The sequence below is a fragment of the Panthera onca genome, chromosome E1 (genome assembly GCF_046562875.1).
Source record: "Panthera onca isolate mPanOnc1 chromosome E1, mPanOnc1 haplotype 2, whole genome shotgun sequence".
In the NCBI taxonomy this organism is placed as follows: Eukaryota; Metazoa; Chordata; class Mammalia; order Carnivora; family Felidae; genus Panthera; species Panthera onca.
Genome location: NC_138352.1, coordinates 55,715,481 through 55,729,687, shown reverse-complemented (window position 1 = coordinate 55,729,687; position 14,207 = coordinate 55,715,481). Strand labels below are relative to the sequence as shown.

Sequence of the window (14,207 nt, the reverse complement as noted above, 5' to 3'; positions counted from 1 at the left end):
AGGGGGCAGGGGTTTGGGCAGCAGTTCCTGCTGAGGGAAGTGTGAGGGGCTCTGGGGCTGCTGGTCTTCCTGCTGCTCCCAGGGGAGAGAGCGGGAGAGAGCCTGAGGGGCTGATGGGAACTGGCAGAGGCAGCAGCAGAATCCTGCTCTGTGACCTGGCCTGGCGGTTCATCTGTCAGAACTTCTACCTCTGGTCTCCGTGGGCTGGCTGAGTGATGGCTTGTGCGTGGCCTGGAAGGGGGTCAGTTGGGCAATGACTTCATAAATGAAGGCAGAGTCCCGAGGGGTGCCCAGCCCTTTCCTCAGAATGCCTTTCCCAGCTCTCACTTCTCTCCCCCTAATGCTCTTTCCCTGGGAGGGCTGCATTTCCTCCTGGCCTCTCTGTCTTTGGAGGAATCTTCATGCTTCCTCCCTTCTGCCGTGAGCATGAGTGGGAGAGGAAGAGGTAGCCCCCCAGGGCTTATTTAGGCTCCTGGGGCCAGGAAAGGGGAGGAGTCCTTTAGTGGAGGAACTCTGATCTTTGAGGTTCTGACCGCTCAGTGTGAGCTGTGGCAGTGTTACGTGCTATTCCTAGGACAGGTGCAAAGTCCCAGGTAGATGGGAGGAGCTGCCTCAGGCAGGCCGGGCTTCTCTCTGGCTCTGGGCCAGCGTCACAGTGTGTTTGGAGTGGGTGTTGGGAAGAGTGCAGGGTCTTTGCCCACGTCTGCTGAGTGAGGCCCACACAGTGCTGGGAGGAGCAGTACACCTCCCTGGGCCCAGTCCTGGGGGTGGGGGTGCCCTGGGAGCTTCCATGGACCTGCAGGAGTATAGTCAGGGTGAGGGGCTGGGGCACATCAACAACAACCAGCGTTCAAATCCTGCTCTGCCACTTACTAGGCTTGTGGCCTTGCCAAGTTACTTCTCTGAGCTTCAGTTTCTTCCTCTGTTGCAGAAGGATAATAGGCATTAGGGCTGTTGTAGGATTAGCACAACACCTGGTATAGTAAATACTGAACACGTGATAGCCACATTAGTATCATTACTGTCGTTAACTACCACCATAATTTCTTTAATGTTGTTTTGGAACTGAGGGATAAGGGGGCCAGGAGACGGGCAGGCTCGCTCCGGTGGTTTATCTCTGAGGACTGAGGGGTGGGGGCCAGAGGCCTCTCTCTGGAGAAGGAGGTGGGTGGAGAGGACAGGTGGAGGCGTCTCCCTGAGAGGGCTATGTGGGAGCATGTGTGGGGAGGAAGGCTGAGTCCTCCTTGCTGGCCAGCCTGTTCCCCACAGATGTTGGCTGCTGTAGCTCTCAGTCTTCAGCCTTGCCCACCGCAGCATGGCAGCATGGTAGCTGTTTCCAGCTCTATCTCTCTCTTCATACCCCTGACACGACCATAGCCGTTGCCTGCTGGCACTTGGAATGCATGGTCCAGTATGCCTCCTGCGCCATTCTCTGGCCCCAAACTCACCTAGAATACATACCAGGTAAAGATTATCTATCTATCTTTCTATATCTATCTATCTATCTATCTATCTATCTATCTATCTATCTATCTTATCTATCTTACCTATCCTACCTATCTTACCTATCCTACCTATCTTACCTATCTTACCTCTGGCCTTATCTGCCTCCAGCCCAGCCATAATGTGGCTTATCTAAAGGCCTGAGAGATGGGGCACCTAGCCCTACCCAGCTTTCCAGTTCTTTCAGTTCCCTTCTTAGGGCTTCCTGAGACACGGTGGCCAGGACCTGTGCAGAGCTCTTACAGAGGGGATTCTCACAACCTCCATTCCTTGTGAGCAGCTGAGGTGAGTGGCCCCCAAGATAGGCCTGTGGGCCCTGGGCACTGCCTTTCCAGGCAGCCAGAAGAATTCCCAGGCTGAGACTGAGCTGAGAGCTGGCCACCATGATGGGGGCAGGGAAGGAGAAGGGAGCATGGGTGAGCAGATGCCTGGGCCAGCCAGAAGGGACTTAGGGGAAGGTAGCCAGATGTAGGATAGGGAAGTGGAGACCAGAAGGCTTGTGAGGGGAGTCCTGGCCCCAGGAGGAAAACAGAGGAGCCTGAAGAAAGGGAAACATCTCAAGAGGAAGGAGTTGCAGAGTGATTGATGGAAGGGGAGAGGGAGAAGGATTTGGAGGTAAGAGTGCGGGAAGGGTCTGGTGTGGTGGGGACAAAGAGCTGCTGCTCAGTAGGAAAAGGGAAGGACCGGCTGTATCAGGTTGGATTTGGTAATGAGCCTATGGAGGGTCCTGCAGGGGAGCTGGGGGGGGGGGTGGTACAGGGGCCAACTGTAGACCTGGAGAGGGTGAAGGGGAAAGTGGGTGGAGGAGAGGCCCCAGGTAGAGTTTTGGGATTCATTTTATTTTTCCAAGAGTAAGGGGACCTTTCAGATGGTGACCAGTAACTGAGGAGACAGGACCTGGGGGTGGAGGGCTATCCAGGACACCTACCCCCAAGCCACTCTTGCATTCCATCCTTTCTCTTTCGTTTTCTTCTGAGGCAGAGTTATCACTATCTCATTGGGAAATGGTTGGTAGGAGTACCCATCCCACTACCTTGCAGAACACAGCAAGGGAGGGAGGCCCAGGAGTCAGAGCCAAGGGAAGAAGTAATCATGGGGGTTGGTAATGTGAGGTCTGGCAGCCATGCCTCTTATCTTTTCCTGGGTCCTCTGTTCATCAACACTGTGGGGGTCTGGCTGGAAGATGGTGGGCCTGCCTTCCTACCCCTCAGGCCCTTCTGAGCAAAGGGGCAACTCTGCTGTGGGAGAAAACAGACCTCACTCTTACTTTCCTTTTGGGATAAACACTGTTCCATCTTTCCTCCAGAAGGGTTCTATGAAGGGCAGAGGAGAATCTAGCATTCGTGATGGTTACCCTCCTTGGTGTATAGTGACCACCTCACATTCTAGAAACAGGGAAGTCAAATAATTCCAAGTCCTGATTGTTCTAGAACCTTTGGATCTTCATTGACCCCAGGCTGCCAAAGGGAGATTTAAAAACCTGAACCAATATCTCCCTTCCCCAAACTGAAACTGGCTTCTTTGTCTCCAGTTGGTCCAGGCACAATGTCCAGCCTATTTGAGGAAATCACGAGTTGTGGTCCAAGAGACGGAGCTGGAGGGGATATGATTGCTGTCAGAAGCATCCTTGACTCTGACAGATTTCACTGCTTCTCTCCGGTGAGTGGGAGGAGAAATTTCCGGAGATGCCAGTACCACAGGACAGACCTCACCCTGGAGGACATAGTGGAGAGAGAGGAGGGTGAAGTGCTGTTTGATAAGCTGGATTCTGGGCTCCAAGGTCAGTACGAGGGGGTAAGAGATGGCCAGCCAGGAGACTTCACCCACTCCTGCTCTACCACACTGTCAACTCCCCATTGCCATCAACCACGTCAGCCAGTCAACAAAGAACTTGTATGTACTAGAATTTGTTTGCATATGTCCACACACCTCAGTTTAAGAAATGCACAAAAGATGTTAACTGGAATTTAAATGAAAACTTGAAAAAAAAATGCACAGAAGAGCTGCATGGGGAGAAAGAACAGGGTAAGTGAAAATTTATTTTTATTGAAAATTATTCCTAAATTGTCTTCCTTTCCCATGTTTTCTTTTTGTAAATAATTCACTTTTAAGTTAGCTAAGGTCTTTTGATGTGTTTGTATGTTTATCATTTAGATGGATAAATAAACGGAGGCAGTTTGCTTAGTGGTTAGGAAAGGACACAGGCCTAAGAGCTGAGGGCACCTCGTTTCTAAGCCTGGCTCTGCCACTCACCAGCTGGGCGGCCTCTGGACAAGTTGCCTTCTCTCTCTCTAAGTCTGTTTCCTCAGCTGTCAACTTGACAAGAATGTTACAAGACTCAAATGATATAAATTAGGTCATTTATGACAGTGGTTGTGCAGAAGGAGCATTCAGTCAAAGTTCAGCCCCATCATTCTGCTGGCAGCTGTTATCCCTCGTGTCCCTTGGAGATCAGACTGGATGGGTGAGCAGAACTCCCTAAAGGCTTGAGGGATTTCTAGAGGAGTCTATTCCATTCCCCTGCCTCCAAACTCAGACTTTTGGGTTGCAGAAGCACTAGGGTAAATGTTGCTGAACCCTCACCTAGAGACTTATTTCAGTGTCTCAGACCTCAGGGTAAGGACTTTTACAGCTCAGACATCTTTGCTACAGCCCATCTGGATCTCATTAAGAAAAGAATGCAAACAGTACCACTGTATAGTTTTAGAGCACCTGCTATGTGCCAGGCATAGCCGTTATGTGACCAAGAGCAGCGTCCAGATTACTTGGGCCTTTCCACAAGTGGTTTCATTAAGTGAGCAAGGGGCTTCAGGAAAATTTCAGATGATCATTTTTCAAAGACTGAGTCAATTCTCTGAAAAGTAAATTGCTAAGAGCCAATTTACTAAAAGCTAGTCTCCAAAAACCAGTTTGCCAGATGACCAGTTCACTGAAAACAGAAAAAAACTTTAGACTAGGACTAGGGTGTTTTGCCATGATATTACTCCCCAGCGACAGGGGGAAAAGCGTTAAGTACAGAAAAAAAATTGACAAGTTAACTTCCTTTAAGGGAAAGTCTGTCTGTTTGCATAAACAAATCAGGGACAGAGGTGAAACCAAACTTTGAAAAAAATCCTTAAGAATGAAGTGGATGGGTGATTTGACTTGATTTTTAGCAACTTGGCCTGCTTCCTTCTCAAATAGATTATTTTTTAATTATATGGTGCTGATGGTGTGGTTAAGGTGGCATAGGTTTTTGTTTTGTTTTGTTTTGTTTTCCATTAACTAAAGTCCATATACTTTATTCTGATTATCTTGGTTCTTACCTAATATCCTTTCTCTGTTCCAAGATCTCATTCAGGATACCACATTACCTTTAGTTGTTGTATCTCCTGAGGCTTCTCTTGGCTCTGACAGTTTCTCAGACTTTCCTTATTTTTGATGATCTTGACAGTTTTGACGAGTACTGGTCAGGCATATTATAGGATGCTTGTCTATTGGCATTTGCTTGACTTTTTTTCCTCATGGTTAGACTGAAGTAATGGGTTTTGGAGAGGAAGACCATCGAGGTAAAGTACTATTCTCACTGCATCATATCAAGGGTATGTGCTATCAACATGACTTATCACTGTTAATGTTGACCTTGGTCACCTGGCTGAGGTGGTGTTTGTCAAGTTTCTCTACTGTAAAGTTAGCACGCCCCCCCCCCCCCCCCCATATATTACATTGTTTTTGTGCTTAAGGCTTGATTTTTCTTTTGTCATGGATAAAGTACATGTACACTTTTACATTGCTCAAGAAACAAATGGATCCTAGAATGTTAGTGTAACCCATACAGGACTGATTTGAGGCACCATTTCCGGTTCTGTCACGTTTCCGTCAGTTACAAAATGTGTTTGTCTCTGGAGATCCAGCCCTGCCCGACCCCCTAAACCTGGCTGTATGAGTTCCTCCTCGTCTGTAGGTTCACATTTGGGAGGTCTGAGAGAAAGGCAGTCAGCTGGCAGCATCTCCACACATGCTCCGCTAACCCCAGCACAGCAGCTGACTCGGAATCAAGGCCCTTATGAAAGTGGCTGATCAGTCTGGGCAGAGTCCACACGGATAGGCAGTGTTCCAGGATTGCTTCACTTTATACCTGCGTGGTTCATACAAACACTGGAGACTGAAGTCTGCTTAATTTTTATTTCTCAATTGGCAAGAGCTCCTAATTCTTTAGCTTTACTTTTCCTTGGCTCATTTCAGCCTCTCAGATAGTTAAATAGGACTAGCTCACATTTATTGAGCATTTAGTATGTGTGCAAGGCATTTTGCTAAGTGCCTAACTGCATTTTTTACTTAATTTCTCCAAGCACAGGAAGTAGGTACTATTAATATTCTCCTTCCATGAATAAAGAAACAGATTCAAAGAGGTCAAGTGACTTATCTAAGGTCATTTGGTAAGAAGGTGGCAGAATAGGTGCAAACCTGGGATTATGTGACCCTTGTGGTGACTCCTGATGAGCACAGCATTTCCTGGGAGCCACAGCTGGAGGATCTCTGCAGAAGGGAAGGGGATTGTAGAGGGGGAGCCCAGGATGGGGCTGCTCCGGGGAGAATTTTCTGCAGAGAGATCTTTTGGGTCAGCCTCAGTATGACCTTTACCCTTTCCAGGCCAAAAGGCTGAGTTCCAAGTTCTGGATGTGGTAGACTCAAAAGGAATGTTGACAGTGAAATTATCGAAAGAAATAATAATTGCAGCGACCTTCCACAGATCCCACAAGCAGAGAATCAAGACATTGGAGACCTGGATACCCAGCAGTATCTGGATTCCCTTGAGAACAGGTGAGGCTGGAGATGGGCAGCAGTGGGGAGTGAGAGGGGGAGATGCCCCTTTTGAGCACCAAGAGCATCTGAGATGGAGGTGCCCTGGCCAGTGCAGTCCCTCACGCCCAATTCCCGGCACTTCCCAAGCCCGTTCCTTACTCAAGCATGGCCTCCTCTTCCCCCTTCGGAAAGCCTTCTCATTCTTCATGCATCAGCCTCCAGGAAACCCTCCAACACCCCCAGCTCACTTGCTTCCCTGCTACCCTCCAGGGTGATTGATTCTTCTGGCTTGGACCCAAACCTGCTGGTTTCAAGAGGCCACTTTCTGCTCTCCTATGAGTTGCCAAGATCTGTGTTTTGTGCTGTTTTGCTCTGCCTTGTGGCAAGCCATGCCCCTGTTCCTCAGTGGACTGGGAATAGCTTGTGACCGCAACAGCTTTTACTAACCTCTCTGTGTTTATCCACAGCACACAGTAGGCGCTCACTAAGAGAGTCAAAGTGAAGCACAATGAAATCACAGCACCCCTGTAGAACATTTCCTGCACAGAAAGTGCCACAACTCCACCCCATCAGGGGGGCACTAACCAACTACCACAGAGTTTCTGATGGTTGAGGGCATGGTGCTTCCAAGGGACTTACAGGGACATCACCAGCCTTCTCCCTCAGCGGGCATTTTATTGTTGGTGTGGGTGTTTTCTCCCCTAGCTGAAATTGTTGGAGAGTGTGGAGCAGCTTAGTGGAGGGGACTCAAACTTTCTCCTGGCCTAGCCCTCCTTGAGTGAAATGCCTTTTGTTTTTCCTTTTTAGTTAAAAAGTGAAAGGCTTCCACTGAAATTTTACTGGTCCTTTGAACTACCCCTCCCTACCATAGTGTTGCTGGGGAGGGGTCTTTGGAGTTTTTCAAAGGGAGCTCAATTTTTTCTAGAATGCCTATTGTTTCTAGTATGAGGCCCTGTGGTGTGTGCATATAGAGTGGGGTTGAGGAGGGTATTAGATAGGTAGAGGGAGGTCAGCAGAGGCAAGGATGTAGGTCTTCCTTGAGGGTTGTTTGCAAATACCAGAAGTTCCATCAGGCTATTTTTAGTCACAAAATACATTTCCTCATGGAATCAGAGATGCCTTCTGGAGCCCAAGGCTGTGGACAATGTGGCCAGGTCCCAGGGACCAGTATGAGGAACTGGAACCCCAACTCCTGAGAACTGGGTGTAATGATCTGGGAAGATGCCTGTCTCAGTGCCATGGGAAGGGCTCATGCTTTGGACTCCTACCGACTAGGATTTGAATTTCAACTCTACACTCATTAGCTGTGTGACCTTGGACCATTCACAACCTGTCTCTAGGCCTTAGTTTCCTCATGAAAATGGGTGCAATTCTGCCTACACCATAAGTTTGTGGTGAGGGGTGAAATGAAATGCCATGTGAAGTATCTCATGGTGCTGGCACATTGTAGCCTTCCACAGATGCTAGTGAGTTCTCTTCCCACTTCCCACTTCCTTGCTCCCACAGTGGGTAAAGTGACTACGATGGGGTGCCATGTTCTTTGGTTTTCCAGCCCCAGAGACCCATCATCTCAAATAGGAACTAGCTGATGGAGAGGGAGAAATGTCACTCCTGGGAGCCTGAGCTCTATTCCCCTCTATTCCCTCCAGTGAGTTGAAGAGAAAACTACCTACTTTGTTGCAATCAATCTGGAGAAATGAGAGCAGACCTCTATCTGGTGGCAGAGACTCTGGAGACAGCAAGGAAGGAAACCCTGAAAACTGAATGGCAGTGTATGTTGTGGAGTTGGATGGGAGGCAGGGTCTGTGAGAGAACCAGCCTTGGCCCACCCATGGTAAGTCAGGCGGATACCAGCCCAGATGTCAGGCTCTTCAGCTCTCCTTCCAGACCTCCCTGAGCAGTCTCAACTGCTTCCTGGCCTTCTTATGACTTCTCATGTTGCCCCAAGAAAGTGCCTGTGGCATTGCTAAGTCCTTCCCGTCTAGTAATGCCCTGTTTTTATTTGCTTCTTAGCATTTCTCGTGGTTCATAATTACATGGGGATTTTTTGCTTATTCACTGTCTGCCTCCCTTTCCAAGATACAGGAGGGCAGGAGCCACAGTGCTTGGAATAAAAAGGTCCTCAATAAACATTTATTGACTCAACAGTGAAAGCAACATGAGTTTGGGGGTCAGATGTGGGTTCTTATTTCAGCTCTGCTACTGGTTTAGCTGTGAAACTGGCTTACCTACTGATCCTCTTTGAGCCTCAGTTCTCTCATCTGTAAAATGGGGATTGTTTGGGAGATCAAGCAAGGTAACTATGTAAAGCACCTAGGGATTAACCAACGTGAACTCCTTTTCCTAGCACCAAAGGTCAGTAACCAACCCCCTAAAGCAGGTCCTGAGCTATTGAGTAAAGCAGCTCATCTTTCCCAACATGGAGAGAATGAGTAAGCAAGGCCTGATGGGGGCAGACTGAGTGCAGGTAGGTTCAGCTAGACTCTGTGTCAGCCTGGAGGGGCCCTGGTGAGCTCGAAGGTGGGGGGAAATTCCAAGGAAGGGGTGGAGGGTTCAGGGCTGGGAAGAAGGACTGAAGCTCCTTGTGCAGACACCCAGGTTTTGCCCCATCATAACGCTAATCCTTCCCTAGCTAGAGGTGTTAAGTCCTATCTCTTTCTGAGCTTGTTTTTTTTTTTTTTTTTTGTTTTGTTTTGTTTTGTTTTGGTGAGGGGCAGGGTATGAGAATGAGGAAAGATATGAAAGAGGAACTTATAGAGAAAGAACTTGTCTTTCTGATAACTGGTTTTCTCACTCTCTCTGGCACTAGCTATTTGTTTCTTGGGTAACACAAAATCCTTTCCAGAAAGAGAATGGCTTTTAGGCCTTCTGTTCATCATTCCAAAAAGGGCAAGGATAGTATTTTTTAAAAGAAGGTAACAAATGACCCAGAATTATAGGGTTATCAGGGTTCAGAATGGAATAGGATGCACCCAGGGGTAGGGATCATGGTGTGAGCAGGAAAAAAATCCTGCCTATTGGAGAAGCAGATTGGATTGCATATTGGCCTAGGGTTTCCAGACTCTGACAACTTTGGCCTGCTTTGTGCAGGTTGGTGTGCTGGATCCTGGGGTCCCAGCCCTTACTGAAACCTGGGAGGCATAATTGCATTGCATGTCCAGTTCTCACATGGTAGCACTGGCTGTGAAAGGAGCACTGGAACTAGGAGTAGGACGGTCTCAGGGTCTAGTGGCTCTGCCACTCACTGGCTCTGTAGCCTCTGGAGCCATGGTTATCCTGATGTTAGCATGACTAGAAGATCCCTGTGATTCTGAACGTTGCTTCCTCTGGAATTTCATAGTCTTCCTCTGGGTCCCAGAAAGGTTGTACTGCCTAAGAAGACTTGGGAAGGAATAGAAAGAGGTCTAGATGTGGTAGAAAATCCAGAAACTCCCAGAAGTTGTAGAAGTGAGTTTTTCAACCCTGGCAAGGTCTTGCTATCTCAAGAGTGAATCTCTGTCATGTAAAGTGCTACACCTGGGTGGCTCAGTTGGCTAAGCGTCCAACTTTGGCTCAGGTCACAATCTCACAGCCCATGGGTTTGAGCCCTGCATTGGGTTCTGTGCTGAGAGCTCAGAGCCTGGAGCCTGCTTCAAATTCTGTGTCTCCCTCTCTCTTTGCCCCTCCCCTGCTTGCGCTCTGTCTCTTTCTCTCAAAAATAAGCATTAAAAAAACAATAAAGTGCCATAACAGGGCCATCTGGGTGGCTCAGTTGGTTAAACATCTGACTCTTAATTTTGGTTCAGGTCATGATTTCATGGTTTGTGAGACTGAGCTCTGTGTTGGGCTCTGTGCTGAGTGTGTGGCATGCTTGGGATTCTCTTTCTCCCTCTCTCCGCCTCTCCCCCTGCTCACACGTGCTCTCTCTCTCAAATAATTAATTAATTAATTAAACAAACAAATAAACTGCCATAACAGAGGAGGCAGGAGGTAGATTCCAGTCTCTGCTCTGACCCACATTTGCTGAGTGACTGAGGACCTGTTGTACCCTCTCTGGGGTTCCGTTTCTTCTTCACTTATCTAGGCGTAATCCTATGGTTGTCTGTATCTGAGGATGTAGGAAGGTGTTTGCGTATATAGTGCTTTGTCATTTACATGAAATGATAAGGATACACTCTCCCTGGCATGAGCAGTGAGGGCTCAGAGTCCAGGAATGAAAACTCCCACCATTGGGAAGAGAATGTCCAGAGAGGGCTGGAGGTGACCTGAAGACTTTCTGAAATTATTCTTCCCTTCTTTTCAGAGGAAGATGGTTCATCTTGCTTAAGTAAGGATTGGAGCTAGCTGTGTTCAGTGTAGCTGCACACTCACCCTTGAGCCTCCTGGCTTCAAGGACTTCAGCTCAGGTGGGAGAGCCTAGTATATGTGTATGGTGGAGGAGTTGGGGAGAGAAGGGTAGGGCAGTGCCCAAAGCAGTCTTCAACTTTAGTCTGGAGGTTGCATCTGTCTCCTTAAACACAGTGGTTCTCATTGATTATATGTAGACATCACCTGGCGGAACTTTAAAACTAGTGATGCCTGAGTCCCACCTCCAGAAATTCTGATTTAAGTTATCTGGGGATGTGGCCTGGGCATCAGGATTTTTAATCATTCCCCAGGCAATTCTCATGCACGAAGTTGAGAACCACTGCTCTAACTTTGTCTAAATCCTCACTACTACTAGCGTGGTCCAGAGACTGCACTTTGAATGGCAAGGACTAAGTAAGTTTTGATTTATTGGAGGTGGAAAAGAATTTGGGATTGGTACTCAACTGGGGTTGAGCTGGGAAGGTGAAGGTGAGGTTGGCAGGAGGCAATGATGATGGGTGTCTGGGAAGAAGGGTGCTTTACTTTAACTGGAAAAGATTAGAAGGGAACCAATAGAGAAGTGGTCTCATGAAGAATGGGGTCGACAGAGGCCTTGGTAATAATGGAGCTTGTTGGCTGGGTAGGTCGGGTTCTTACCTGCTGCCTCTACAGGGAAATCCTTGAGTTTGGAGGACTTCAGAAACATGAAGGAGAAGGTGCAGGACATGCTGAGAGGCCTCTAGGATCTGACTGACTGTGCTAAGCTGCCTCACTAAGCACCTCAACAAGGAGGGGCAGCAACAGAATCTAGAACAAAGAGTAAGGGACCCAGGAAAGAATTGGAGCAGAGAGAGGGAGGAACCAGCAGGAGGGGCAGTTACCGTACTGAAGACAGTCTGCTATAGTGGGACTGGCACTCATCTCCCCCATCTCCTGGCCTCGGTGTCTGAGGCCCTGATCTCTGGTGACCTGGAGGGTCCAGCAGATCCTCTTGTAAGTAGCCTTTTTAATGCTTTTTAATGCTGCTTGGATCTTGGTAAAAACACATACAGAATCATTCTGAATGTCCTGGATGCCTTGATTGGTGAGGAGGGATTTGGAAGTATGCTGGTGTGGAGGAAATGTGGAGCAAAGGGGTCTGTGGGGGTTCAAATCCTGGGAGGAAGGTGACATACATTGCCTTTTACATTTCATGAAGGATAGACTTTCACACTTTAGGAACTAGTCATTTTCCCCAGGCCAGGGGTTGGGGGATGCCTCCTCTACCCGCCTGGCAAGTCTGACCTCCTGCAAGCTAAGAGGGAAGAAAGATTCACCACAAGAGCCCATTTGGAATAACTCTCATCTATCACCAGGGGCTCTGTGGAACCTCCTTCTGATGTTTGTCCCAGGTCTGATGAAATACTGAAGCCCTGTCCCACTCTGTGCTTCTCTGCCAGCAACCCTCTTGACCCTCTTTTTTGCCCCCAGAGATATCTTAGGAGCAGCATCTTGTGGCTGAGGCCCTGGAAAAGGGGATTCTGTCCCTGTTGAAAGACCAGATAAGACACCCTGGACTGAGGGCTAGGGTCATAGTAGAAGTGAATGCCTGTGTTCTCAAGGGACTCAGAAGTCCCAGGGTACAGTCCTTCCTACTTCGTAGTTCTCTGTCAGTTCACATCCATTCAGCTGGTTTGTGGCAATTCCCTGGAACACATGGTTTCCAGGACAACTCAGGCTTAATAGGCTCTGTTGCTAGCCTATGGGTAAGAGAGGGGGGTGGAAAACTGTTAGTCTCAGGATGGCAGTGCCAACACTGATTAGCAGTGCCTGTCACTGTGTTGAGAAAGAATGAGGCTCTCCAGGCCCTGCAGGAAAAAGTGCCATTATGGATTATTACATCTGCCATGGCCCAGGATTAAGAAGTGTGGTGAAATATTTGCCATTTCTGGTATGTTTCCTTGTTCCTAGCTTTTATAGTCTGGTGTGTTTCCTTCTAGGTGGAGTCTGTCCTGGAGCAGAACTGGGGTGAGCACCCCACGATGTGGGCTGTGACCCTGATGCAAGATTTCTCTGTGCCCTCCGTGTTGCTGTCTCCGTCCTGCTGCAGCTGGGTGAGAAGCCTATCTTAGTGTCTTCCTAACTATGTTAGCTCTTGAACCATCTGGATGCTCCCCTCCCAGACCATCCTCTCCCCCTGCACCCCCAATCACTAGAACAATGTCTTTATAACAAACAGCTGACTTTTCTTTGATAGATCCCATTCCCTTCATGATAATGCCTCCAAATCAGCCTACATTATATGCATGGACTTTTCTAAGAGTGGCAGATTGATCATATTAATTTTCTCTCCTTGAAATCTCACTAAATAAAGTACTAGAAAAGATGTAAACCCACAATGATAAAGAGAACAAGGCAGCAGATAAGAGATTCTGACACATCTTTGGAAACTAGCAGGTTACTAAAGGAGTTTAAGCCGGGAGGTGTGGGCCTGAGATGTGCTGGAAGTGTAGGAGGAGACTGCTCTTCTCTCATCTTGAGGCTTTTCTCTTTAATATTTTTAAGACAAGGTAATTAAAAGTAAAAGAAGTATATGCTTGTAAAGCATTTCAAATATTTCTCAAAGTTGAAGGCGATCTCCCCTACTTTCTCTAATATAACCACTGTTAACATTTTGGGGTATGTTAACAGTCTTCCTATGAAACAGTGTTTAAAATGGTAATTTAGGAGCTTATGGGTGGCTTATTCAGTTAAGTGTCCAACTCTTGATTTTGGTTCAGGTTGTGATCTCATGGTTTGTGGGTTCGAGCCCTACATCGGGCTCTGCACTGACAGTGTGGAGCCTGCTTGGGATTCTCTCTCTCCCTCTCTCTCTGCCCCTACCCCACTCATGGGCATGCTCCCTCTCTTAAAATAAATAAATAAACCTCAAAATATGGTAATTTAAACATGAAACTAGGATGATATAACAAATTTGTTTTCTATTTTTTGCACTAGAGTTGTTTTTTCTTTTAAATTTGTAAAAATATCATATGCAACAAGAATTCTTGTAGATGTTTTTGGGAGTGTAGATTGGTCAACCACTTTAGAAAACTGACATATCTACTAAACACAAGCCTATGAGCTGGCGACTCCACTTTCTAGGCACGTACCCAAGAGAAATGAGTGCATGTCTTCACCAAAAGACATACATTTACAAAAACATTAGCATAAGAGCCCCAAGCTGAAAACTACTCAAATGTCCAATAACTTTAGGATGGATATGTATACTGTGCCATATTTATGCAATAAGAGAGAACAAATTACTGCTATACATAACAGTATGCATGACTTTCACAGACAATGCTGAGCAAATGAAGTCAGACACAAAAGAACATATTTATATTTGGGTCCTCTGAGAAACAGGTGCCAAACTAGAATTAGACATGCCAAAGTCTTTTTAAGGGAAGAGCCTGTGAAGAATAAAGGGAGAGGAATGACAAGTCTTCAGTGCAGGTTTAAAACCTGTGAAGGGAGAGAAGGAGGGAAGAATCGAGTAGGAAGAGTCTCAGAATGCAGGGCAGTTTTGAGAGTCTCAGTCAAGTTGACTTCATCAAAGGTTGTCTACTGGAGGA

The 14,207-nt window shown here is 47.3% G+C and overlaps 1 protein-coding gene across 1 annotated transcript; it reads left to right on the top strand.

Moving 5' to 3' along the window:
- The first annotated feature begins 65 nt into the window (after nt 1-65).
- On the top strand, nt 66-13,951 carry GSDMB (gasdermin B). Its single transcript, XM_081791316.1, is given in 11 exon segments — nt 66-1,788; nt 3,035-3,283; nt 6,136-6,273; nt 6,276-6,306; nt 7,938-7,980; nt 7,982-8,182; nt 8,636-8,720; nt 11,287-11,368; nt 11,370-11,698; nt 12,085-12,402; nt 12,627-13,951. Coding segments are annotated over 10 exon segments (1,572 nt in total). The 5' UTR covers nt 66-1,788; nt 3,035-3,048; the 3' UTR covers nt 12,737-13,951.
- Nucleotides 13,952-14,207: the final 256 nt, after the last annotated feature.